This window comes from Eupeodes corollae, chromosome 1 (assembly GCF_945859685.1).
Source record: "Eupeodes corollae chromosome 1, idEupCoro1.1, whole genome shotgun sequence".
Taxonomy (NCBI): domain Eukaryota; kingdom Metazoa; phylum Arthropoda; class Insecta; order Diptera; family Syrphidae; genus Eupeodes; species Eupeodes corollae.
The window spans coordinates 81,162,941-81,189,998 of NC_079147.1; the positions used below are offsets into that span (position 1 = coordinate 81,162,941).

The window sequence follows — 27,058 nt, forward strand, 5'->3', positions numbered from 1 at the left end:
TATCCCATGTCAAATTACGTGTAAAAATGACTCCAAGATTCCGAGCAGAGTCCACATATTCAATAGTTGCATTGTTTAAAATAATTTGTGTGAAGTATGACAAATCCAGAACTCTTTTAGATATAACTAAACACTTAGATTTAGATGGATTTAATGTCAGTCCATTAAACTGTGCCAACCTGATAGTTTTTCAAGGTCCTCATTTAAGCGGTAAGCACCATCTTAAATAAGACCAAGATAGCAGCCGAGATACATTTGTACATTGTCAGCATACATATGTACTGTGCAGTTATGAATTACGGAGGGAATGTCGTTTACATATAAAGAAAAAAGTAATGGTCCCAGAATAGATCCCTGTGGAACTCCACTAGTGGTTGGAAGTAAGTCAGACAACCTGTTACCTACTTCAACTGCTTGCATTCTTCCGGATAAATAGGAAGAAATAAGTTTTACTGCATCAGAGGAGAAGTTATAATGTTGGCGAAGTTTATTTGCGAGTTTGCTGTGAACCACAGTATCAATTGCCTTCGAAAAATCAAGAAGGACTAAAAAATTAACTTTATCGCAATCCAATGCTTGACTCAAGTCCTCTATGACATCAAGCAGAGCCGTAACACAGCTATGCTTCTGTCGAAAGCCACTCTGTTTTGGAGTTAAAAGATTGTTCTCCATAAGGAACTCACCTATTTGATTTTTCAGGATCCTTTCAAAAACTTTTGAAAGAAAAGCTAAAACGGAAATTGGCCTATATTCGCTACACTTAGCATTTTTGGGTGTAGGTATAACTTTTGCCAATTTCCAGTCAGAAGGAAACTCTCCAGTAGTAAGGATAGTATTGAAGATATGAGTGATATACGGTAACACAACGGGAAGTATATTTTTTAAAAAGGAAGAGTGCATTTCATCGAGGCCTATGGCATTTGACTTTACTGAAAGTAGACTTTCAACAACTTCAATACTGCTAATGCTAACACCTTTTGAAGTCAAATTTACTTACTTACTTACTTACTTAAGGTGGCGCTACAGTCCGGGGCGGACCTGGGCCTCAACCAACAAGCGTCTCCAGCCAGCTCGGTCCCTAGCTAGCTGTCTCCAGTTTCGCACGCCAAGTTGGTTGAGGTCCTCTCCCACCTGGGTGCGCCACCTGAGTCGCGGTCTTCCTCTACTGCGCCGTCCCTCGGGATTGGATTCGAAGACCTTCCGGGCTGGAGCGTTGATGTCCATCCGCTCTACATGACCTAGCCATCTAAGCCGTTGGACTTTGATTCTGCTAACTAGGTCAGTGTCGCTGTACAACCCGTACAGCTCGTCGTTATATCTTCTCCTCCATTCTCCATCTATGCGTACGGGACCAAAAATCGCCCGAAGAATTTTTCTCTCGAAGCATCCTAAGACGCTCTCATCTTTCTTTGACAGGGTCCAGGCCTCAGCGCCATAAATGAGAACCGGGATGATGAGTGTCTTATAGATGGTGATTTTACATGCTCGAGAGAGGACTTTACTTCTCAATTGCCTTCTAAGTCCAAAGAAGCAGCGATTTGCAAGAGTTATTCTTCGTTTGATTTCAGCGCTGGTGTCGTTGTCTGCATTAATAGCGGTGCCTAGGTAGACAAAGTCCTTAACTACCTCAAAGTTATAGCTGTCCATGGTGACGTTTTGTCCAAGACGTCGTCGTTCAGTGTCGTTTTTTGATGACAGCATATACTTGGTCTTGCCCTCATTGACCACTAAACCCATCTTCTTCGCTTCCGTCGCAATGCTCAAAAACGCTCCACTGACATCACGCTTTGATCTTCCAATTATGTCAATATCATCTGCGTATCCGAGTAATTGGATGGATCTTTGGAAGATTGTGCCTCTAGTGTTGACGATTGAGTTTTGCACAATTCTTTCCAGAACGATGTTGAAGAAGTCGCATGACAGTGCATCGCCTTGTCTAAAACCTTTTTTGACATCAAATGATTCGGTAAGATCTTTTCCGACCTTGATAGAGCAGCGTGCATTCTCCATCGTCATTCTGCACAAACGGATAAGTTTGACAGGGATGCCAAAACTAGACATTGCTCGGTAGAGCTCTTCCCTATAGATGCTGTCATACGCGGCTTTAAAATCGATAAAGAGATGGTGGGTATCGATTTGAAGCTCCTGGGTTTTTTCCAAGATCTGCCGTAGTGTGAATATTTGGTCGATAGTGGACTTTCCTGGTCTGAAGCCACACTGATAAGGACCAATCAGGTTGTTGACGAATGGCTTCAGACGTTCACATAATACGGCAGAGAGGATCTTATACGCAATGTTAAGGAGACTGATGCCTCTGTAGTTGGCGCAGTTTAGAGGGTCTCCTTTCTTATGTATCGGGCACACTATGCTGAGATTCCACTCATCGGGCATGCTTTCTTCCGACCAAATTTTGCAGATGAGTTGGTGCATGCTCCCTACCAAGTCATCGCCTGCTGCTTTGAATAGTTCGGCGGTGATGCCGTCAGCTCCAGCAGCTTTGTTTGACTTAAGTTTAGATATAGCTATCTTCACTTCGTCAAGGTCGGGTAGGCGGAATTGTTGATCTGCGTCGCCGAGGTTGAGTGGTTCTATCTCCCTTACAGCGGAGTTCGGTTCGTCATCGCCGTTATATAATTTGGAGAAGTGATCTTTCCATATTCTCAGCATCGACTGTGGTTCTACTACGATGTTCCCTTGATCGTCTTTACAGGCTTCGGTTCGCGGCTGGTACCCTTGGGAGGTTTTTTTTTACCTTTTGGTAAAATTTACGAACCTCATTCCTGTTGTGACATCCTTCTATCTCCTCGATCGCGCGCTTCTCATGCTCTCTTTTTTTCCGTCTAAGAAGCCGGTGTTCCTCTCTCCTCCTCTGCTCGTAGAGCTCGCGAGCAGCTCTAGTCCTTTTGTGCAGCGCCGTTTTGTATGCCTCTTGTTTCGCTGCGTGCGCTTGCCGGCATTCGTCGTCAAACCAGGGGTTTCGCTGTGGTGGCCGTGTGAAACCTAGCACTTCAGAGGCGGCATCTCTGATGGCTGCAAGGCAATGTTGCCACTGGTTTTCAATGCTTAATGCAGGAAGCATAGGACTCCTTAGGAGGTTACTAGAGACTCGATCGGAAAAGGACATGGCAGTCTCTTGCGATTGTAGCCGTCTAACGTCTAATCTTCTCACAGTACTTCCTTGTTTTGGCTTGGATCGGGATATCCGTAGCCGTACCTTGGCTACAACGAGGTAGTGGTCCGAGTCAATGTTGGCCTCTCGGAATGTTCGGATATCCTGGATACTGGAGAAGTGTCGTGCGTCGATCGCAATGTGGTCAATCTGGTTGACGGTTGATTGATCAGGAGATTTCCATGTCCCCTTGTGGATATTAAGATGCGTGAACTGCGTACTAGCTACCAGAACGTCTCGCCCCGCAGCGAAATCGACCAGCCTGAATCCGTTGTCGGAGGTGGTGTCGTGCAGGCTGTATCTCCCGATTATGCCACCAAAGATGTCTTCTCTTCCTAGCTTGGCATTAAAATCTCCTAAGACAATTTTAATGTCATAGCCAGGGCACTGCTCATATGTCTTGTCCAAGAGCTCGAAGAACATATCTTTGGTGTCTTCATCTTTCTCCTCTGTTGGGGCATGCGCGCATATTAGGCTTATGTTGGCGAATTTAGCCTTGATGCGGATTGTCGTGATGCGCTCGCTCACACTGTTGAAACTCAAGACTTTTTGCCTGAGCCTAGTTCCAACAACAAATCCACACCCAAATAGACGCTGTCTTTGTACTCGGTAGCAGTCGCCGTAGTAGATATCGCAGTCTTTTAGTTTGCGTTTACCCGGTCCATCCCATCGCACTTCTTGGATGGCTGTAATATCTGCCTTGCAGCAGTTTAGGGCTTCCGCAAATTGTTCGGCTGCACGTGGTCTGTTAAGGGACCTAACATTCCACGTACATATCCGAAGTTCGTTGTCCTTATTTCGTTTGCGTGGGTTGTCAACAGTGAATCCGTCCGTATCCGAGGCTTGTTGTTGCTTCGAAACTATGATGCTTTTACGTGGCCAGGAAGTCACCCCGACGGCACAACCCCCAACCTGGAGGGCCAGATCCTTAGTATAACTCCAAGGAAGGGGAGCCGGATGAACCGCTCCTTATAGGCCTGGGCTCCGAATATGTCGAAGAAGCCCTATAAGGTGTTCACTAAGTAGTTCGACCTTACTGGAACTGTAGACGCCACCGTTGATTCTATCTCGAGAATTCGTCCGCTGCCGCCTGGATAAGGAGAGGTGCCTTAGTGGAAACACCTCTCCCCCCCTCTCTCGTTTGCTGCCCCCAACAACTTTCCACTGGGGTTGGAACCCAATCTCCAGTTGAGGTACTAGGCACCCGATGTTCACCGCGGGGAGGTGAGAGTAGGAGTTGATAGACAGAGGTGGGTTTTGAGAAAAACCTGTGGACGCTTGTGTCCTCTTGACTCTGCAAGTCAAATTTAGAGGTAGTATTTTGCGCTGATAAAATTTGAACTGGAAGCACAGAGTTAGATATAGAAGTCAGCAGAGAAGTACAGACGAATTTTCTATTCAAAAAGTTACCGTCAACATTCTCGATATGACTATGTTTTGATTGACCAAGCCCAATGCTAGGCAGATTACTCCACAGCTGTCGGTTATTAAAGCCGGCGGTATTAATTTTCCCCGAATAAATCCTAGTCTTGGCAAACCGAATATCCATCACAACTCTATTGCGAAGTGACTGATATATTTGTCTAAGTTCAGGTAAACGATACATTTTCCACGAGTTGTACGCTCGATCACGTTGCTGCATTAAGATACGTATTTCATTGCTGAACCAGTTGGGATCTTTTGATTTATTTTGTAAAGTTTTAAAGGCAACGTGTCTATTATAAAGTTGAGCAACATTATTATTAAAAAACTGCACCTGCGCAGTGGACGAAGACAAGTTAAAAATATTGTGCCAGTCTATATTTCGGGTATTTGCTTTGAGTTGGGAGTAATCAATGTTTTTGAAATCTCGATATTTGTGATTACTCCTGGGTTGAAGATGAAACTATAGGTAAGAAAAATTAGATCATGTTTGGAGAAACCAGGTGCAGGAAGCTGATCATAGAGCAAAACTTTATTCTTATCATCCACCAGAAATAAATCAAGAAGAGTCGGTTCTCTGCCCAAATAGTTTGTATTAACTTATGTAAGGTCAAGTCTACTCATCTGCTCAGAAAAAAAATATATTCGCATAATAAATTGCAATTAAAGTCACCACACAAAATAATGTTGGGACAAATCCAAAGTAATTTCCTCCAATAGTTCATATAGAGGCTATAGATCTATTTTTCTATTAGGCCTGTAAATTTCACCTATGAGTAATTTATCATTGTTCCCAATTATTACATCAACGAAAACATAATGAATACCTGTACTACGCTCAGAAGAACATCTTAATTTACATTTAATGGTTTCCTTGACATACATATAAGGACTTTCGGGCGGTTCGTTCCACTTATGCGTGAGCAGCCCACCGAAGTCTACCAATCTTGATGCTTGTGGCTATATCAGCTTCCTCCGAACATTTTTACCAGCGTTGACAGCTCTTGACGATAGAGAAAAGTTCTTTGTTTATTATTTAAAACAGTCATTACGTCAGCCAACATAGTTTCACTTAAGTTTAAGCCATTTTCATTGTTGAAAGACGCACTTTAAAGGCAACATTCAAACCTCATTAACCGCTTACGTTTGTCAACTATCTCCCCTATTACTCAACAGTGCATAGGCTTAACAGGTATTTCATTCTGTTGTTCAATTCGTTTTTTTAAAAACAAAATAATTTACACCTTAAAAGTTCAAAGGAACAACGGCCAAGTTTAAAATATCTATTCACATCTCTTCCCAGGACCAGGCTTTAAGCTTCATTTCATAAGAATCCCTCACATAGAGAAATTAACTCTACACAAAAATTGATAGATCTTTTATTTAATTCGAAAATAGACTTGATAGCTTTATTTAGGATTATCAAAAAGACTTAAAATGCAACCACAAAAGTTTCTTAAAATTTTAAGTCAAAATTTGATGTTTTGATTGTTTTTTTTTTTTTATTTTTATTTATTTAGTAAAATGCATTTTAATGTTTACAATCTAAAGAAATATAACAGCAACAAACAAAACAGAAAATAGAAAATAAAATAAAAATTACTTTTAAATTAATGAGAAAATTATTTAAAAACAAAAAAAGAAATACACGTTATGAATACAATGTTTGTTTTTTATCTTGACTAAGTTTTGCGAAGGCCGCCGCTAGTTTGATAATTTGATGATGAAGAAAGCTTTTGAAACTTAATTACTAAAGATATACCGCGTGCTGAAGCTACTCGACTCAACTTCCGTAATATTTTGTTGTTTAATTATTCGTTTTGGTCGATTGTGTGTGATTTTATGTTTAATTAAATTTTAGTTTCGGTTATCTTTTAATTTAGTTATGGCAGGAGTTGGAGATGAACTATATTTTGTTAGAAAACATAAATTCCGTTTGTTTTTTGTTTTGTTTAATTTTAAGACATTCAATTTAAAGCTTATTTATAATATCCTTCATCCGATTTAGCGTCTCCATTCCTGTTGCTAGCGCTTTTCTTTTAAAACTATTCATAGGCTGTTTGTTTTTGTTGTTCTTAACCTGCTTAGAAAGCTAGACCAGCATCACGGTAAGTGGTGAAGATCTTTTCGATTGAGTTAACATAGGCAGCTGTCCTCAAGTCCAAACCCAAGTTGTAGCGCATAGCTGTTTTCATGATGGCTCGGGCAGAACGCTCCATGGTATAATCTAAGCCAGAGTGTACGATATCCTTTTCTGAAGCACCAGAGATACGTTTTTGGAAAGATTCTGATGGTGTAACTGGGATACGGCCACCAACACGTCCGAAACGACGTTCAAGAGATTCCTGGACAGATTCTATATTAAACAAAAGAAAATACCAAAGGTTATTTTATTCAAGAATTTTTAATTTAAAATAAAAAAACAAAAACATTCAAAAGCCACAAGAGTTAGTAATGCTTGTCGGTGGAAGAATGGTGTTAAGAAACAAAATTAATATAAATTTAATTCAAGAGATTAAAAAACATGCAACTTAAGATTTAAATAAAAAGCATGTTATGTGCATTTAAAAAAAGCAAATGAATGAAAAACATAATATATTAATAATAAAAGCGAAAATTTGTTTATTAATAAATAAATTTCTTTAATAAGTTTATATAAAACTAATAATATTCCTATGAAGCAAAAATTCGCTTAGAAACATATACAAACATAAAATGTCTACACTAAGATAATCCAAAACCTAATTATTCTGATCTAAAATATAAAACTCTTTCGAAAACTTTCTGTCCTAAAATAAGAACATACATTTTTGATGAAAGTTTTATCTTATTATAAAGTAGGTATTTTGCATTTCTAGTTCGGTGATTATAGTAGACTTAAGATAAGTATACAAAACATTGGGCAGGTTCAGGGGACATAAGGGACTTTAAAATGATCAATTGTCATTTTGACATAAGTTGACTTGACTTGAAAGTTATGGAGATTTTTCTGGACTAACTTTTCAGTCAACTTTCCAATGAAGTTGCCTTAATTGGAGGGCAAATTTTTTGCAGCTGGCCAATCAGATACTACAAACTTGCCTTACTTTCAAGTCCCTGATGTCGACTGAACCTGCCCATTTTTACCAATTTTCTATTAACGATGTATACACCCAATTTTATCTGTCCAAAGTGACAAAAAAAAAACCGGCAGTCGATCGTCGGCAATTGTTTGTATTAGTCCCTAGATTTTTGTATTTTCAAATAATTGGACCAATTTCCACTAATGACAAAATTTTCTGAGCAGGAAACAACAAAAAAAGTTTACAGCATTTTGAAATAATTTAAAAACTACGAAAATTGAAAGAAACAAGAAGTCACCGTTTGGAAAAATACCGAAAAAGAAGATATACAAAAAAGGATGGGACGCATAAGAAATTTTACAAGTAAGTCGTTATTTCAGATCTATCCCAGATCGCTTAGACTATACCACCCCAAAAATGGTATTTGGTAAAAGATTCCAGGTGTCCATCCCTTCAAGATCCTCCTGGGAAGAAAAGATCCTCCTGGGAAGAAGAGAGACCCCTGGAAGACGATGCGGTACACTTCTATACTGACGGTTCAAAGACCGATCACGGAGTTGGAAGTGGTATCTTTTCAGAACAACTGAATCTCAGTCTATCCTATAGACTTCCCAATCAATGTAGTGTATTCCAGGCAGAAGTAATGGAGATTAAAGAAGCACTATCCTGGCTCAAAGAAAACGTTATATCTTGTAAGGATATACGAATCTTCTTAGACAGCCAAGCCGCTCTTAAATCTCTAGCGTCTGTCTCCACAAAATCTCGAACAGTCCACGATTGTCAATCATCTCTGAATGAGATGACAGAACATTTTAACATTCACCTCATTTGGGTGCCGGGCCACAGAGACATTTCGGGAAATTGCAAAGCCGATAAGCTCGCGAAAAACTGAACACTTCTGACTTATGTTAGACAAAAACATAACATAGGAACACCACTTGCTACATGCAAATATCTTCTCAAGCAATATGCTCTAGATACAACAAATGCTAGATGGTCACAAAGTACCACCTGCCTAGCAACCAAGCAAATATGGCCAAGTATTGACTTAAAACGGTCAAAAAGCTTGATATCACTGAGCAGACAAAGTATAAGCTCTACAGTTGGAGTAATAACGGGACACTGCCTCATAGGAAGACATGCTCTGAGGCTAGGGGTCTACACAAATGACTTCTGTAGAAGCTGCATGGACGAGGAGGAAGAGGAAACAGTCCATAACCTTCTGTGTACATGTCCAGCACTCTCCATTAGAAGGAATTACTTTCTCGGTAATCCCTTCTTCGATAACACCAGTGAACTGGCAACGATTGACACAAAACGTCTCTCTAACTTTACTAAAAGTACAAAATGGTTTGTTTAAATTCATTACTCTCCCATGAGTAACCTCATTAGTGGTATCACAATGAACCTAACGTAGTCGTTATTGCCTGCTTCATTATTGTTTTACTTTTTTTACATTTTATATTTTTTTGACCTATTGTTTTTTCACTTCTAAAATAAATGTTCATATTCTCTGTCATCTGTCGAGAAATTTGCCTTCCAATGAGTCTAAAGTTTGTTTTTTAAAGTCTTCCAACCGTATAAACAGACAATTATTATTGATTGAAAGATAAAAAAATTGTCAGCTATTGTAAGCTGTTCAGTAAGATAAGCACATACACTCAGTCCAAAAAGTCTCTGTACAGGAGCCTAATTTTAGTGTTTATTCAAAAAAAAGTACTAGGAATTAATCTAAAAACCAAAGTGGTAACATTGAAAAAAACTTTATTCCCACCTTTACCTTTTTACCAAATTTTAAAAAATTGCGATTGTGATTTTCAAAATACTGGCTTAATAATAAGTATTTTATCTCAGAATCAACAAGAAAAAGTTGCTGTACGAAGACGTTTTGGACTATGTGTATACCAGAGAAACTTGAATACCCTTGGATTCCTTGTTTGATATAACCATCTCAAATTTCAGTTTTTGGTTCACCCGTGAACTTGCTCGTGAAGCTGAGTGGAGAACAAAGTGGAGAGTTTTCGTTCACGGGCAATTCACGTGCAAAATGTACGGGAACTGTTGGTGAAGCTTTGACATTTGGTTTGTTCATGTTCACAACGTGTACTCACAAGTGTGTACCAGTGAGTAATGTCAAAAGTTCAGTTTCTCCACTGGCGAACGTTCACTTCACGAGGAAGTATGTACAAGGCTTTACCGAATAGCTGATTGTGAAACGTCAAAATCATTCTCCACTAACTTTGTACCCGAATTTTGTACACTACGTCGGAAGAGAAATTTCAACTACTTTTGTAGTTAGAATTAGCCAATCAGAATCCCTTGACTACGTAGCCACTAGCCGTGTGATCGACCTATGGTTTCAGGATACCTTACAGGTCGGAGATTGATTTAATTATTCTTAGGCACGTTTAGTAAAATCAAATTTCAGAAATCTTAACATATAACTCACATTGTCTGCCAAAAGAAAAGGAGTCTACAGTCTCCAAAGAAAAGGAGAGTGAGGTGAGATGAAAGTTAAATAATTACAGTACGCTAACTCATCAATTGATGGTATCAGTTTGTCGACAAAGGTATTTCCAGAATATGCCCTTTATAGTGGCATTCTTGTTCGTTGGGAGTAACGCTATTTAAACTACATATGTTAAAATATTGGCTTAATCCAACGAACCGACAGCTATTGAAGTAGGCAACATTTGAGCCACCGTTGATGCCTTACTGCCAGATTTTGTTTAAAAATTAGCGGCGTACGCATTAAATTCACTGGTCGTCTTTCTTATGTTCCACAAAGAAATTAATACTTTTTAAAGGATTTAGGTGGAATCGACTAAGGTGATTTTTGATAAATGACAGTAAAAAAATACTAATTTGATCGATAGTCAAATTGAAAGCTGAAAGTTAGGTGATAGTCAAAGCTAACGTGAAAGTGAAAGCTTTCAAGGCATTCTTATTGGCTAAATGCAACTAAAAAATGAGTTGAAATGTCCCCTGTGACGTAGTGTAAAATTTTCAGCTACAAAGTAGTAAAGTGCACACTGATTTTTACGTTGCACAATTAGCTGCCTGGTAAAAACTCAAGAATTTAAAATGAAATAAATGGTTCTGTATTTATATACAAATATAAATCACTCATAATATATCTTATACTTCATTTTACACACTAACAAAAGTGTAAAAACAAGATCAACTGTCATTTTGACAGAAGTGGACTTGACTTGATAGTTAAGTACTATTCACATCAGCACGACCAACGACCAACGAATGAACGAATATTCGTCGATTTTGACGTTTCTTTCACATGAGAGTTTTTAATTCGTCGCGAATGAAGCCACAGACGAACATCATTCACCACCGAAACCAAAACAAGAATGATTTTTTAGGTTAAGTACGGGCGATTATTTTATTCGTTGCGAGTGTGGATAATGTGGAACGCGAATAAAGTTTGACAGTTCGTATCAACTATAATTTTTTTCGCGACGAATAAATTTGTTTTCTTAAATTTATTAATATATTGTAATGAAAAGTAAAAGTATGTATCATAAATCAAATAGAAACTATATTGCTATCGTTTTGTTAAGAATTTGTGTGGAAATATGTCTTCAAACGTATATAAACTCACATTTTGTAATTCATTCGTCGTTCGTTGGTCGCGCTCATGTGAATACTACTTTAAGCATCTTGCACATGAGCTACGAACTGCGAACTGTGGATGTTCGCATATTTTGACTTTTCTTTCACATGAGTTTTATTTCTATTCGTATACAGCGACGAATTGTCAATTAATAATTACCCTTTTCAACAAACAAAACAAGTGGGGTATAATTTTGAGGTTAAGTTGAGCGCGAACAATTTATTCGTTGCAGTGTGGATTGTATGTGGAAGGCGAATAGAGATTGACAATTCGTAGCAAACACACTGCAATTCGTTACTACCAAATTGTTTTTACAAAATTGTCTTATTATAGAGAATAAAATGCAAATTTTACTATCCTAACATAATCGTCAATTGGTTTCTTATAATTTAAATGTGTTTTGTTTGAAATTGACTTTTTGAAATGTTTAAAACCACGTTTGTTCGTCCATTCGTTGTTCGCTCTCATGTGCAAGGCCCTTTATGGATATTTTCCTTGACCAACTTTCCAGTCAACTTTTCATTTAAGCTGACTTAATTAGAAGGTAAGTTTTTGGCAGCTGGATCAGATACTAGAAACTTGTCTTACTTTCAAGTCCCTTATGTCGCCTGAACCTGTCCATTTTGCAGGTATAGCCGTCAGTGGATTGAGGAATCGAATAGAAATGGAATCGAAATGAAATTTGGGTTTTATTTGTGTGCGTACTGGGTAACTTCTATCTTTGTAGATACAAAATAAAAAATTGCATAGTTTTTAAATTTAAATAAAATAACGCTTAGAACACAAAAACGCGCACCAAAATAAACTCATCTGAAAACAAACAAAAAGGATAAAACATGACACACGCACGCAAGCAAAACCTCACACACTAATAACTCGATTCCCCGATTCAGATTTACAAAACAATTTTCGATTCGATTCACCTCCTTTTGTGAGATCAGATCGAGGAATCGTATTTGGACCAGTTGTAGCATAAATGGTTTGGGAGATATTTGAAGATTTTTAAAATTAAAAACAAGATACTTTTTAATATTTAAACCGAATATTGAATTATGAATTTCATTGAAATAAAAAAACTTGATTTATTTCGATAGCCTCACATGTATGTTTCCTTTTCGAATTCAGTACTGCCTCAAAAATCTGAAGAAAAAAGTTATTTCCGAGTATACCGCCATCAAAACCTTTCGGAAATGTGCAATTTGATTGCCAGAAATAAAATCTTGTTATCTACTATCTATTATTTTTGTCTGCATTATTACTAAAAGTTCTTAAGTTTTCAAAAAACACTGCACTGGATAACCTGACCGACAAAAATTCATAAAAATATGAGAACGATAAACAAATATTACATCTGTCATTAGAATTAAGAACTCAAAAGAGTCATGAGTCTTTCGAAAATACTCCCAGATGTATGCTGGGTTTAGGAAAATGTTGTTGTTTTTTGTGAAAAATACTTAAACCATCCTTTAAACATGTAATAAAAAATAAATTAGGTGGCGCAACAGTGCATGAAGAACCAGGGCCTAGTTACTTATAACTCACCTCTCAACCATTCCTGTGTGCGAGTAATGTTGTCAGAAATGGAAGGGACCTACAGTTTATATGCCGAATTCGAACGTCTAATTTGAGAAAGCACTTTTTCATGACAAGAGTTACTCTTGGAGAATTTTTCAATTCCTCCCAAGAGGCAGTACCCGTGAAAAGACTTAAGATGGCATAGGCAGGGATCTAACACAAGACCTCTGGCATGACAGTCCAACGCACTAACCATCATGCCACGGGTAATACTTGATAACAAAACAAAATAAAGGGCCAGAGTAGTATCATAATCAATATCAATGGTAACAATCTATAAAAAAAAACCTAACAAAACAAATTCAAAGAATCTAAATCAATGGACCTCTGTACTTATTGTTTTCTATATTATCATTAGTGACAGTCTTAATCAAAATATATTTGCTAACACAGAACTTGTATTTGACCTTTTTGTATGGGCATAATCACAAGAAATAAGAAGCATTTTAAATGATCTTTACTTTCTCCACCAAATGACGTTATTAAAACTTATATACATGCTCTTTAGGTGCAAAAAAAATCAAATGAAAAGATCGCGCTAAATCTATAGAAGAAGGAAAACTATGCAATAAAATAATAATATTAAAAATTATACAAAAATCATAATGCAAAAGAAACCAACATAAATAATATGATGATAAAAAGCCGGATATTTTTGTTGTTTTTGAAAAGGAATATTCTTTTTCTTTTTGGTGGATATGTTTGGAATATTGGTGGGGAAAATTTTACGAATAAAATAAATAAAAAAACCAAAAGAAAAAATAAAGGTTATAACAAGGAACAAATTTAAGAACTGTACCGTCAAGAATAAATCTTTCGATAGACTGTTGGACTGAAGCTAAATAGTGGTAGAAGAAAATAAAAAAAATGTATTTTCATTAACTAAATAAGAACTTAAAAAATTGTTGGTTATAGCACTAATAACAAATCATTAAAATAAAACAAAAATTTAGCTATAAGCAAAATAAAAATAAATAAATAAATGAATTTTAATTAAATGAAAACCAAAATATAGCCGCATTATATTTATAGTAGTAGTTGTGTAAATGAGCACTGTAATTAATGCTAGTTTAAAGAAAAAAGTAAAAAATAAGTATTTGATTAAATAAAATGAAAAGTTGGCATAGCGAAAAAATGTATTAAATGTTTCGGTAATTATTACTTAAAATTATTTGTATTTTAAGCAAAATTTTGAAACTAGAAACCCCAAAATGAATGAAAAATAAAAAAAAGAAACCTTTTTTTAAAAAAGAAAGTTGACTTACCCAGAAGATGGTAATTGGATTCACGTTCATATTTGAATGTAAGACGACCATATGAAACATGGTTAAGATTTTTCAACCATTCGAAGAATGATACTGTTACACCACCAGCATTGATGTACAAATCTGGAATAACCAAAATGTTTCTATCGATCAGAATCTTATCGGCAGCTGGAGTTGTTGGTCCATTAGCAGCTTCAGCAATAATCTATAGATAGTACGTACATACATAATTAGTATTATTTTATTTGATTAATTATGTTTTTTAATATACCTTAGCTTGAATTTTGTGAGCATTTTCACTGGTAATAACTTTTTCGACTGCAGCTGGAATAAAAATGTCACATGGCTCGAACATGAGGTTCTCTCCTTGATATGGCTTGGCATCAGGGAAACCAACAATGGTGCCAGTTTCGTTTCTGTAGTCCTCCAATTTCTATTCGTAAATATAAAATTTAAATCTCATATAAAAGTTAACAAGATACACCAAAAAATATATGCTAAACTACAAACAGAGAGAAAAAAGAGAGAAATGAGTCAATTCCGATAATTTATAAAAATGACGATTGCTTTATTAACACTAACTGTCTTGTGATTGATGACACCATATTTGAACAGAAGACATGCCACCATACAAGCTGGGAATATAAGGATGGACAGTAAAGCATTTTTAAAACTATACTAGCGGCTCGGTACGTGCTTCGCTACGTATAAGGCATAAATATAAAAAAAAATTATTATTAAACTAATTTATTCAACCAAACAAAATTTAAATTGCTAGCTATTTAGAAGTCCAAATGATTCAAATGATATATTGTTTATATTATATTTATCAGCAAAGAGTAAAAACTAAAAAATAAAAAGAATTGGGTACTCTTACTATGGTGGCTCTTTATGGATTAGGCTAAACCAGTTGGATAAACAATATTTTTAGTTTTTCCATTTTGAGCATGAATAAATAAAAAAGTTTGGGGTACCGACTCTGGAACAGGGAACATAAAGTTGGCCATGTGAAAAACATGATTCCTCCAAATTGACACCACAAACGTGAAGTGTTTGCCCTAGGACCTTATTTATGGACATCGCAAATGATAAACGCACAGGATATTGTAATCTCTTGAATTCAAATGGCATATTTGTTAGAATTATAGGGATACGCGGTATCAAACACACTTATCCTTTTGATTTACCAGTTAAGATTATAGCTTTAATCAAATTTGGCGATAACTTTTACACTGCCAATCTGGTGCCATTACAAAGTTTTGGTGGATTAATGTTTCGTAATAATATAATCAAAGAACCAATTTTCAGATTCCAGCAATGCGGTGCTATACCAGTCGGTTCCAATGAATTTAAAAATTCAATTGGATAATTCATTGCCTGATCTTGATTCATAACACTGTCAATTGATTTATTGAATTGAAATGGCATTGATATAATTGTTTTTCGGTGCTAAAATGGTGCGTTCTCTTAACCAAGAATATTCGGAAAAACACATTCAATAAACTCATCTATAGATTACGCAATTGTACAAAAATTGTTCGGTAAAGTGATCAATCCGTTGGTACTGTCGATTGGTATTTTGCCATCACCAATTTCTAACAATTGTTTTGATAACTCATGGGCAGTTGCATTATTATTATATAGCTGAATACGCATATTAATGTTCAGTGTCAATTTTCGTACATATCTCCAAAGAACTGATGACTTCAAACAGGCGTTTATTTCATCAGTAGGAGTTGATCGAGGAATGACAGGCAATGTTTGACGAAAGTCTCTTGACAGCAATATTAGAGCACCACTAAAACAGCTTTTGATTACCGCGTAAATCTTACATTGTTCGATTAAATGCTTCTTTTGATTTTTTATTCGCCATTGTGCACTCATCCCATAAAATAATTGATGTTAATCGCAGAACTTTTGCTATACCAGAATTTCTCGAAATATTGTAAGTTGGAGTTTCAATCACCCGTACATTCAATGGCAATTTTATTGCAGAGTGTGCGGTCCGACCACCTTCTAATAATGTATCAGCAATTCCCGAAGATGCAAGTGTCAATGCAATTTTCTGTTCCGATAGAATAGTCGCTACAATCAATGATACAACGAAAGTTATCATTATATACGATTGTACAAATAAACGTATGTACCTAAATCATTAGAATTTAACTCCCGCTCAAGTTGCAATTCGCGATCAAAAAAATCATGTATCTCACGATTTGGTGCGTTCATACACAATTTTGCTAATGCTTTATTTACAATCGTTAGCCACATATCTTCAATTATTATTACAGCTTCTTTGTACATTTCCAAGGTAATCAACAAATCGGGATTTCTTTAAGTATTAGTACAAATTGTTTGTATGTTGATTTTACACCTTTTCAAGATTTTTTTTTAATTTTCTTTACGTACAAACCTTCTCTGGACTTTCACGAATAATTCAAGACCAAAATTAGCCAAATCGTTAAAGGCATTGTTCAGTTATAACATTACAACGAAAAGTGGAATTGATTTGTTTATATATAGATTGATCACCTCGCGATTAGTCGATGCTTCAGAAGCAGTATCCTGGAAGTCAGAAATGATGTGCTCACATGATATTTGCCCGTAAGATTACGTATAGGTGCAGTTCGGAAATCAAATTTAAACAATAGAATGCCCAAGATAACACTGGCAGTTTAAAGGACCCTACCTTATATATAACCCCGGAATCACCTTTTAAAATAAATAAGAAAAATTAGCAGCGCTGGATCCAAATCTATAGAAAACCATTGGAGTGCAGCGGCAAATGTTTCCATTTTAAGTGCAGAAAGAATATTGGCCTGACTTTTTTGAAGAGACTTACACTAAGATTATAGATAGAACACAATTGAAACCTCTTTTTGCAGGAGAAGAAATAAAAGAGCTAGAGCTCGAATTCGAAAAATTGCTACTATGTATCTATTTGACTACTTTCGAACAAACGAGCATCCAATAGTTCTAGTAGTGCCAACTATATTCTTATGAACTTTCGAATAAACGACGAACTACGTAACTCGAAAGTCGAATTAAAAACAAGGCAAAATCGAAAATTATCACTCTAAATCAAATATTTTTCCGAGCGAATTTTTTTTTGTCAAAGTGTAAGTAAAATGTTATAAATTATTAATATGCAATTTTGTGTTTTATTATTTTACCACCTCAATTACCCCGGAATTCGTGGTTTTTTCCAAAATCAGCGTTTGGACTTCCGTTTTTCTTCCTCATTAATTTTTAAATTCATCATGAGCGGGCACATGACTCTTTCGATTGAAGTCAAAACTTCGGCAGGTATTTTATAACATAAATCCGTCTTTAGAAAGACGATAGTTCTTAACAAAACTAAAACAAAAGTATATATTTTTCATTAAGAATGCGTTCAAATATTCTACCGTATATATAAAGGGCTTTGTGGCACGTAGCGCCGTCCTGTTGAAACCAAATTTTGCCAATATCCTCCTCGTTTTGTGAACAGAAATTCGTTTAACATGGCCCGATTACAATCGCCATTGACTGTAATGGCCAATTCTTGCTCATTTTCGAAGAAAAAATGCCCAATTATACCTCTGGACCAAAATCCGCACCAAACAGTGACTCGTTTTTGGTGTATCGGCTTTTCAATATATGCGTGCGGGTTTTCTGTGCCCCAAATTCTACTGTTTGCTTATTTACATTTCCGCCAAGATCAAAATTAGCTTCATTTGAAAAGATGATGAAGCGTATACACAACCATATTCTTGAAATCAGACATGAGCTAAGTGTAACCATCCACGAAATAAGCAATAGTTGAAAAAAAAAAAACGTTCGATAGCGGACCCTATATGTGCAAACCTTTTCTCACTCAGCTCCATTATTTTGGAATTATCTCTTATTCTTCTGCGTTCAATTTGCTCATACCGTTCTTCATTTCCTTGCAAATTAAACAAAAGTTCAACGGTGTCCATTTTTGTTATAATAATACTTTTCCAAAAATTTGATTTTTTTTTTGTTTTTAAAACTCTTAAACGACTCGATACTCGTTAGAAAGTAGACATTTTTTTAAAAACAAGTTGGTATAACCGGCATTCGATTCTACTTTCATACGTAGTACGATTTGAAAGTAGTATTAAAAGTAGAAACGAGTTACATAGTAGGGCCCCTGGAATCCACATTCCCAATTCGTTCGTGGGTGCAGAGGTTCAGCGCAACTGCTTCAACTATGAACACTCAATGGCCAAGGCCCAATAAATCTTCAAGTACTCCCGAAAACATTGAAGAAGAGTTTACTTGAAAATCCAAAACTTTCGATACGTGCGATTATTCATGAAATTAAAAAAAAGGATTTTAAGTTCCATCCATTCAAAATTCAAATCTTTTAAGAACTCAAAGAAAGTGATTTTATTTCACTTTTTGTTTCTTTTTTTTCGAGAATGCTCTTGGTCACGCAAATGTTAATTGTGACAATTACCGTGCATGATAGATAAGATTTTTATTGCTCATCTTGAATATTTTATATTGTTTACAAAAATCGAAAGTAGCATAGCAGTCTGTCGACGAATGATAACGGATTTCTTTTGGCCGAACATGGAAACTCATTCATCGTTTTCATCGCACATGTGGTTTCAACAAGGCTAGAAATTCGATGAATTTGCTTCAGGAAGCTTTCCCTCACAAACTTATCAGTCGCTTTGGGACATCCCGTGACAGTATGCATCATTAGTCTGTCGTTTAATATTTCAAATAAAACAATATAATGAAATCGATTATTTTAAATTTTGAAAATATTAATCTACCGGTGGTTTGGTAAACAAATCATTTACTTCCCGAGCTGGGTTGTAGGTTGTTACAAATTGAACTATTTAACACTTCAACAATGAGTTAAGGAACAATGGCAAGCAGTTAGAAAAAGAACAGACCTCCGAAGTCCCTATAGGATAAAGAAAGTCTGCTGGTGTTCAGAGCTCAAAACAACACACCTAGTGAATGTTATATGTTGATGTATGTAGGTGTAAATTGAGATGAGGGCTGGTTAAGAAGGTGGAAGGATCATTTTGCTTTCGTCTTACCAAGTGTTCGATTACAACGTGCAACGTACATTTTTTGATCATGTCCGCGATCAAAACACTAAACAAAAAAGCGGTAGGACATAACGGTATTTTTGCAGATTTGCACACAAGCAGCTCTACCGTCATCGAGCAAATTACTGCAAACGTTCATAGAGATAGTATGGGTCTAAAAATGTTTCCCCGTAGAGTGAAAGAAAAGATTTATTGTGTAAAAATTGGAGAGGGATTTGCATGAATGTTTTAACGCATATGAGAACTTGGAAGCAACACACTGAAGAAGCTGGTTTCCGCACTGTATGTTTGTGCATAAATCACGTCACAATATGAATTGAACAGTGCGTCGAATAACAAACCCCACATCACCTGTTTACTTCACTTTTCATAAGAACACTTTTGACAACGGAGGAAGGGTATACGGAATAAAACTATTTCTAATATATGTATAGGCGACTTATGATGGGTTTAAATGTCATGTTTAATACTAAAGTCCAAAGTGTGCTTAGAAGGGGCTGAATATTGGCAATAATTCTTTCTTAGTGGACTCTGCCAACTTATCTCAAACATCTAGACTACGCTTACGATGTACGAGCATGCATGGTTTCTTATAGGATCATATATCGTCAACGAGTGTCAACAAGAGTGGAGAGAAAAGCAGAAATCGTGAGACTAAATCAATACGAGAAAAACTTAGATGTTGAACTTTGGAACATCTCAATCATCCTCTCTGTAAAACATTGCTTAATAATCAGATTCATATTCGTCCGAAGAATTATGTTTGGTGATGAAGCTTATTTCTGTTCAAATTTCCTTCGTCAGTAAAAAAGATGATCGTGTATGGAGCGTAGACATTCCTCAAGCTATTACGAATCACCATAATATCCATTAAAATTGACTTTTTTGTACGGCTTATCTTAACACGCTGGCGGCATCTTCAATCCTTATTTATTGCGCTATCGAGCCATGCTTTTTTATTTTCCGAATTTATTGGAAAATGTAGTGCAAAATTACACTTAACACATGAAATATGTATCTCGTAGCCATGAAATTATCTATAATAACACAAAATTTATAACAACAATATGTCATATATCTATCTTTCGATGATTCCAAAGAACTTTATTGAAGTCGCTTTTCCTTATCATAAACGTGTATTAGTTGTAAAAGTATAATACAATAAACTGTCTACTTTTACACAGGAAGTACCTTTTAAACAAACAAGAAACACATTTCCATAACCCACAAACAGCTTAACAAAGAACTGTAAAACAAAAAAAGGCTTATGCTTACTTTCCTTCCTCCATTTCCTGCATATTCTAATTACATTGGCATGACAAAATTCAAAAAACCTAGAACTCATTACCTCATTTTCACATCCGTTAACACAACAAAAATAAATGTGTCCTATATGCTATAAGCTTTAAAGTCGGCAGACGCAGACAATAAGTTTCTGCACGTGGATCCATACCTATACATAAGTCTCATCCAATTTAAACTATCGCAACAATTTTCTGACATTCTCAACCCCCTGAATACAAAGTTACAACCCTTTACAAGCAAAAAGAAATTGTTTCAATCGTTTTTCTTTTTCATACAAATTTACCTCACATGTCAGCGAGTATTACGAAAATAGATTTAAGATTTTTGGCAAGAAATAACTAATTTGATAAACATCTGGTCTACAACACATCATCAGACATTATAGACATTTTTTGAATTTCGATTTTAGTTTGAATCATTTGTTTGTTGCTTTTTTTTCGGTTCTAATTACCTTGGGGTCAATGCCATCTGGGTTATAGATTGATCCATCGTGTTCAATAATTCCAACACAAGTGGCACCAGCACGGACTAGGTAACGGCATGTGTGAAGACCTACATTACCGAAACCTTGAACGATAAATGTCTTGCCTCCCCATCCGGGTGTGGTACCTGCAGTCATGAAAAAAAAGAAACAAATATAATTCCAAAATCCATATTAGTGTGCAGTTTTTAAAATTGCATAAACACCATTGAATGCAGTAGATTATGCAATTTTCTATACTTACCAATCATACTCATGTAATTGGCTTCGTTGATAAAGTTCTCCAAACCATGGAAAACACCACGACCTGTAGCTGACACACGACCATGAATACCACCTTGGTTAATTGGCTTTCCTGTCACACATGCATGAGCATTGATATCTAAATGACCAATTGTCTTGGCATAGGTATCGGCAATCCAGGACATTTCACGTTCTCCGGTACCCATATCTGGGGCAGGTACATCAACACCGGGTCCAATGAATCCCTTCTTGGCCAATTCAAGTGTGAATCGACGTGTAATTTTTTCAAGCTCGTGTTCAGAATAAGTTTTGGGATCAATCCTAAGACCAGCCTTAGCTCCACCAAATGGTACATCGACACAGGCACACTTGAAGGTCATCAAAGCCGACAAGGCTTTTACTTCATCCCGACAAACATCCAAAGAGAAACGAATACCTGAAAAAAAAGAAAGGAAGTTTAATATTTGGTTGCTTTTAATTCTTAAAAAATAATATAAGCTAGAGAAAGTTCGAAAAATACTTTATGCAAATTTCAAACCAGAAAACGGGACTAGGAGGAATTACTTTCGGTAAAAATTTCGATTTTTATGCTAAGTTTGCCATGAAGTGTATTTTATCTGTTTCTTATTCTTATTTCATGACAAGGTTTTTCTGTATTATAAAGGCTCTCAGAGTCAATATTGAATCGAACATTCAAAGTAGAAGGTATTGTAATATTTAGAAGCGAGGAAAACGGATCTGGCTAATTGATGGTTTTTTGGGAAATTGATTACTGTATCCCCTGAATGTGGGTAAAAATTCGAAGAAGTTGTATATATTTTCGAATATTGCATCGAAGTTACACATCGTCCATAGACCAATGGTGTGATTTTGGAAAGCTCTTTCATTTAAATTAAGAAATCCACTGATTTAAGTATGAATCAAATCTATTCTTGTGGATTCGAATCCAATAAGTAGTTAGGAAAATCGCAGAAAGATAATTTGGTGAATTCGAAAAGTCTTTCATTCGATAGCTACATTGCTCGGGATATAAATGTTAAATGCAGTTTCAGGGCTGTAAAGAATGGTGTTGGAGGTCCCGTTTGTAGTACATAGTTTGCGTGTCTTTAGGAAAAAAAGAAACACAATTTAAAAAAGAAATGTAACTTCTCTAGTTGTACATGTTCCTTCTAGCCCTACCCATTAGTTTAAGGAGTTTTTCGAAATAGTTGATATTTCATTGAGGTGTTCCGTCTAAGAAAGCCTTCCACGTTAAGGGACTCAAACTGGTTTAATTGAGCTTAGTTCTTCTAAAATGCATTTGGTATCACAATGGGCCATTAAACTGGCCTAAGTGTGGCCTACTACATCACGAACAGCCACTTTAACCTAACTAAGATTGAACATCCATCCGGTTTAAATTAAATTGTTAAAATGTGTCTCAGGGAGTTTAGATTATCAAATAAGAGTTTTTTCATTTGAAATCGACAAGTCTGAGGCATAATCTTGATGTAACAGCTTTTTTTACTTACTCATTTAATTCCAGTCATAAATCAGATTTAGCAAAAAGCTGTAGTTATGAAGGTCTTAAAAAGAACGTAGAAACAATGTTTTCTCTAAATAAACGAAAAAAGTTTGAATTTTATACTTAAAATGTGTCTCAGGGAGTTTAGATTAACAAATGGGAGTTTTTTCATTTGAAATCGACAAGTCTGAGGCTAATTTATTAATATTACAGCGTTTTCATGTTCTCATTTAATTTAAATCATAAACGAGATTCAGATAAGCTGTGGCAGGGTTAAACAAAAGATTTCAATAGAATTTAAGTGTTGGCTCTTAACTTATTTTAGATATTTATCATAAAAGATTAAGTTGCTTTAGTAGATTTAACCGACACTATTCAAGTACATATAAATATTTAATAAAGAATTTTATGATTGCACAGACATTACAGACGGTGTTGGCCCTACAGTGGGCTTGATTTATGATGAGTTAATATTTAGCTGGTCGAAATAATAGAAACACTTGACAAAAGTATTATCCATATATACAAATATACACGAGCGCTCAAATATCCTAATATCAAGAAGTGAACAACTAAAAAGTATAAAAGGACATTGTGAATATTTCTGTGCAGAAGTTTTAATGTGCGATCTTTTAAAAACTTGTATGGTTCTGTCGAGACTTTGACAGCTACAGAAAGAGCAAAAATAGATTCTTAATATTACGGACTCTCAAGCCATGAAATAAGGAAACTTAACTGATTTATAAAAATATAGAAAAAACTAAAAAGGCACAACACAGAAACAACAACATCATGAAAAAGCGGTTTACAGTGCCACTTGCCTTAAATTCTAGTCCGCCATCCACTTAAATAAGGCCAAAAAGTATAAGTTTTAGCCGCATAACAATGTTTCGAAGAATAATACAAAAAATTGATGATGTCCAAAGAAGAAAACTAAAATAACAAACATGTTTTGAGGCAAGTACACAAGGAGAATCGGATGAATTTTGCAATAGAGCATGTTGCTTGAAGCAATGAACGGAAACGCGTTATCTTTTACGATTAATGTTAGAAAGGCGATGAGCTTGTTTTGACAAGACATCATAGTCGTACATTATGTGTACTGGTTCAGAAAGCTATAACCTACTGTGGCATAATCGTCTAAAAACATTTTTAGGCCCTTGCCTTGAATTTACCAACAAGACAATTCTGCCATCCACACTTTCAGGGTTATTAGAATTTGGATTCAATTAGAAGACGTGGAACTTTTGCCATGGCCACCATTTTCACCAGCCTCTAACATAGTTGAAAACTTTTCGTCATGACCCTCTCGTAAAGTTTATGAAGGTGGCAGACAATTTTAAGACAAGGATGCCCGAATTTATTGTGATTATTTCTGGATTTTCCTATTCTTGGTTAAGGAAGTCAGATTTTTGGCGTTAATTTCAAAAGTTAGCATAAAATGTCTTAAAATATAGCTGAGTAAAACCGCAAAGGTGTTGCGATTCTGTAAGAATCATAAACTCACGATGTTATTGTGAGGCATTTTGAAACAAGATTTTGAAAAAACTATCCTGCTTTGTAACGGTTCTTCGCGTCGACTAGGAAGATACCTTTAACAGTGCAATTGTCAAAGAAGAAAATGTACAACGTAAACCATGATGCTATTAAGGCTTAAAGCAGGAGCGAACACTTCATTTACGAAACTCGAAAAAGCTACTAATACTGACTGCAAATGAAGTCTTTTTGTTATGGGAAGGATTTTACTTATTTATAGAGTAGTTTTGTGCTTCACACTGCCACAAAATGACACTAAAAGGAAAACAAACGTCTTTTGAAATTCCAAAATTGGTTTTAAACATAGCCAGGGCGTCTAATCAGTACGAGAAATAGCAAAAACTGTGCAACTTAGCCCTTCCACATTCCATTACAAAATTTCACGATTTAAAAACGAAAGAGCTGTGGAGAAAAGAAAAAGGAAAGAATCTAGAGACGTACAATGAGAAGCTACTTTTATGGCTACTGAACTTAAACCCCTTCTTATATTCGGAATCTGTAAAGATTTTTTGAAAGATTAGCTGTAATGAAGGCGGCAGCGAAATCATCAAGAAATTACCGAATTGGTAGTTCATCAGTGTATTGAAAGCTATACATTAAGTGCGTTGTTTTGGTATTCCATTTATAGTACAGTGAGAAATTGCCAACAAAACGATCCGCAGTAGCCAGATTTTTGTATTTAAGAATTGGTACAACTGAAAGAAAACCTGTCAAAATAATAATAATAAAAAAAACACACAAATAGAAGAAAGTTTTGTGAAAATCAAATGTTAAAATTAACTTAGCAAAAAAAAACTAACTAAAACTTATAAAATGGACAATTTTTACGAAGAAATGGTAAGAAAACATCTGGAAATTGAGTTTCTATAAAAAAAAAATAATTTAACAATTGCAGCTTTGATATAAAATAAAAACTTCAAGAAGGGGGTTTGTTCGTAGACTAATACATTAATATGTGGTTTTGAAGCGAGAATGAAGCTCGTCTCAATTCTTTATAAACGGTGATTTTTTAAGAGCTTGAGAACTTTTAAAAAAAAAAACGCATAAAATTTGCAAAATCTCATCGATTCTTTATTTGAAACGTTATATTGGTCCATGACATTTACTTTTTGAAGATAATTTCATTTAAATGTTGACCGCGGCTGCGTCTTAGGTGGTCCATTCGGAAAGTCCAATTTTGGGTAACTTTTTCGAGCATTTCGGCCGGAATTTCCCGAATTTCTTCGGAAATGTTGTCTTCCAAAGCTGGAATAGTTGCTGGCTTATTTGTGTAGACTTTAGACTTGACGTAGCCCCACAAAAAATAGTCTAAAGGCGTCAAATCGCATGATCTTGGTGGCCAACTTACCGGTCCATTCCTTGAGATGAATTGTTCTCCGAAGTTTTCCCTCAAAATGGCCATAGAATCGCGAGCTGTGTGGCATGTAGCGCCATCTTGTTTAAACCACATGTCAACCAAGTTCAGTTCTTCCATTTTTGGCAACAAAAAGTTTGTTAGCATTGAACGATAGCGATCGCCATTCACCGTAACGCTGCGTCCAACAGCATCTTTGAAAAAATACTGTCCAATGATTCCACCACCGTACAAACCACACCAAACAGTGCATTTTTCGGGATGCATGGGCAGTTGTTGAACGGCTTCTGATTGCTCTTCACTCCAAATGCGGCAATTTTGTTTATTTACGTAGCCATTCAACCAGAAATGAGCCTCATCGCTGAACAAAATTTGTTGATAAACACATTTCGAACCGAACACTGATTTTGGTAATAAAATTCAATGATTTGCAAGCGTTGCTCGTTAGTAAGTCTATTCATGATGAAATGTCAAAGCATACTGAGCATCTTTCTCTTTGACACCATGTCTGAAATCCCGCGTGATCTGTCAAATACTAATGCATGAAAATCCTAACCTCAAAAAAATCACCCTTTATAACTGAATCAAGTTGAAATGAGCTTGATTTGACTCGATTCCGGTCGGGGATCGGAGTCGACTATAGTTTTGTTTTAATAAAATTACAAAAAAATTGCACATAGAGTAGGTAGCGTATTCTTATATGTTGCTGAACTATTCAGTTCTTCATTAGTTGTGTTCACCGAGGTTTTGTCTAGATCAGAACAGCACAGGACATCACAGTTGAGAAACGTCAGATCAAGTTAAAACAGTCAGTTAAACGTCAGTTGTCAAAAAAAAAAAAAAAATTACAAATTGTTCGAATTTTTCGTTTCTCGCTTATTTTTTTTTTCATTTTTTGTGTTTTTACTGTGAAAAATATTATTAAAAATTATTGAAATGGAAAATCAAGTGATTGCTAAGATAATACTAAATGAAAATGTTAGTGGTTCAGACACCGATAGTGATTTCAATTTATTTTATAATTATTTAATTAAACAAATTGGTAAAATAACTTTATTTTAATTTTTTTTAAATCACGAGAAAAAAAAACACAAAGCATAGCCAAATCAAAACTTAAACATAAAAAATAACAACTTCGATTTTGAAATTTCTCACGACTCTGTTCTAACCTGATCTGACTCAAAAGGAAAGACAGAAAATCCTTTTCTAAACTGTTCTAGGTTTGTCAATAAACAGGAAAGTAGAACAGCTCAACACAGAAAAAACCTCAATGAGCAGCAAAAAGCTTCACTTTTCTGTCTAGAACAGTCCAGCACAGCGTCAGTGAACACAGCTATTGTTTAACACGAATCAAACTATCCCACTTGCACTTCATAAAAAACATCGAAACACCATTTGCATTTTAGAAAGTGCTGTCAAATTTAATCATTTTTAAATCTTTT

General features: G+C 35.7%; 1 protein-coding gene across 2 annotated transcripts in view; it reads right to left on the reverse strand.

Moving 5' to 3' along the window:
* Positions 1-6,066: 6,066 nt before the first annotated feature.
* LOC129954069 (glutamate dehydrogenase, mitochondrial) overlaps positions 6,067-27,058 on the reverse strand; it is a 61,904-nt gene continuing 40,912 nt past the window's right edge. Inside the window, exons 2-7 of one of the 2 annotated variants that reach the window (XM_056067720.1) lie at positions 21,224-21,658; positions 20,950-21,107; positions 14,393-14,554; positions 14,122-14,326; positions 13,656-13,694; positions 6,067-6,947 (exon numbers count right to left, since the gene is read on the reverse strand). In XM_056067720.1, the coding sequence (XP_055923695.1) occupies positions 6,676-6,947; positions 13,656-13,694; positions 14,122-14,326; positions 14,393-14,554; positions 20,950-21,107; positions 21,224-21,658 (1,271 nt within the window). In that variant the 3' untranslated portion in view covers positions 6,067-6,675. The remainder of the gene's footprint in view (positions 6,948-13,655; positions 13,695-14,121; positions 14,327-14,392; positions 14,555-20,949; positions 21,108-21,223; positions 21,659-27,058) is intronic. The other variant, XM_056067721.1, reaches the window with a different exon arrangement.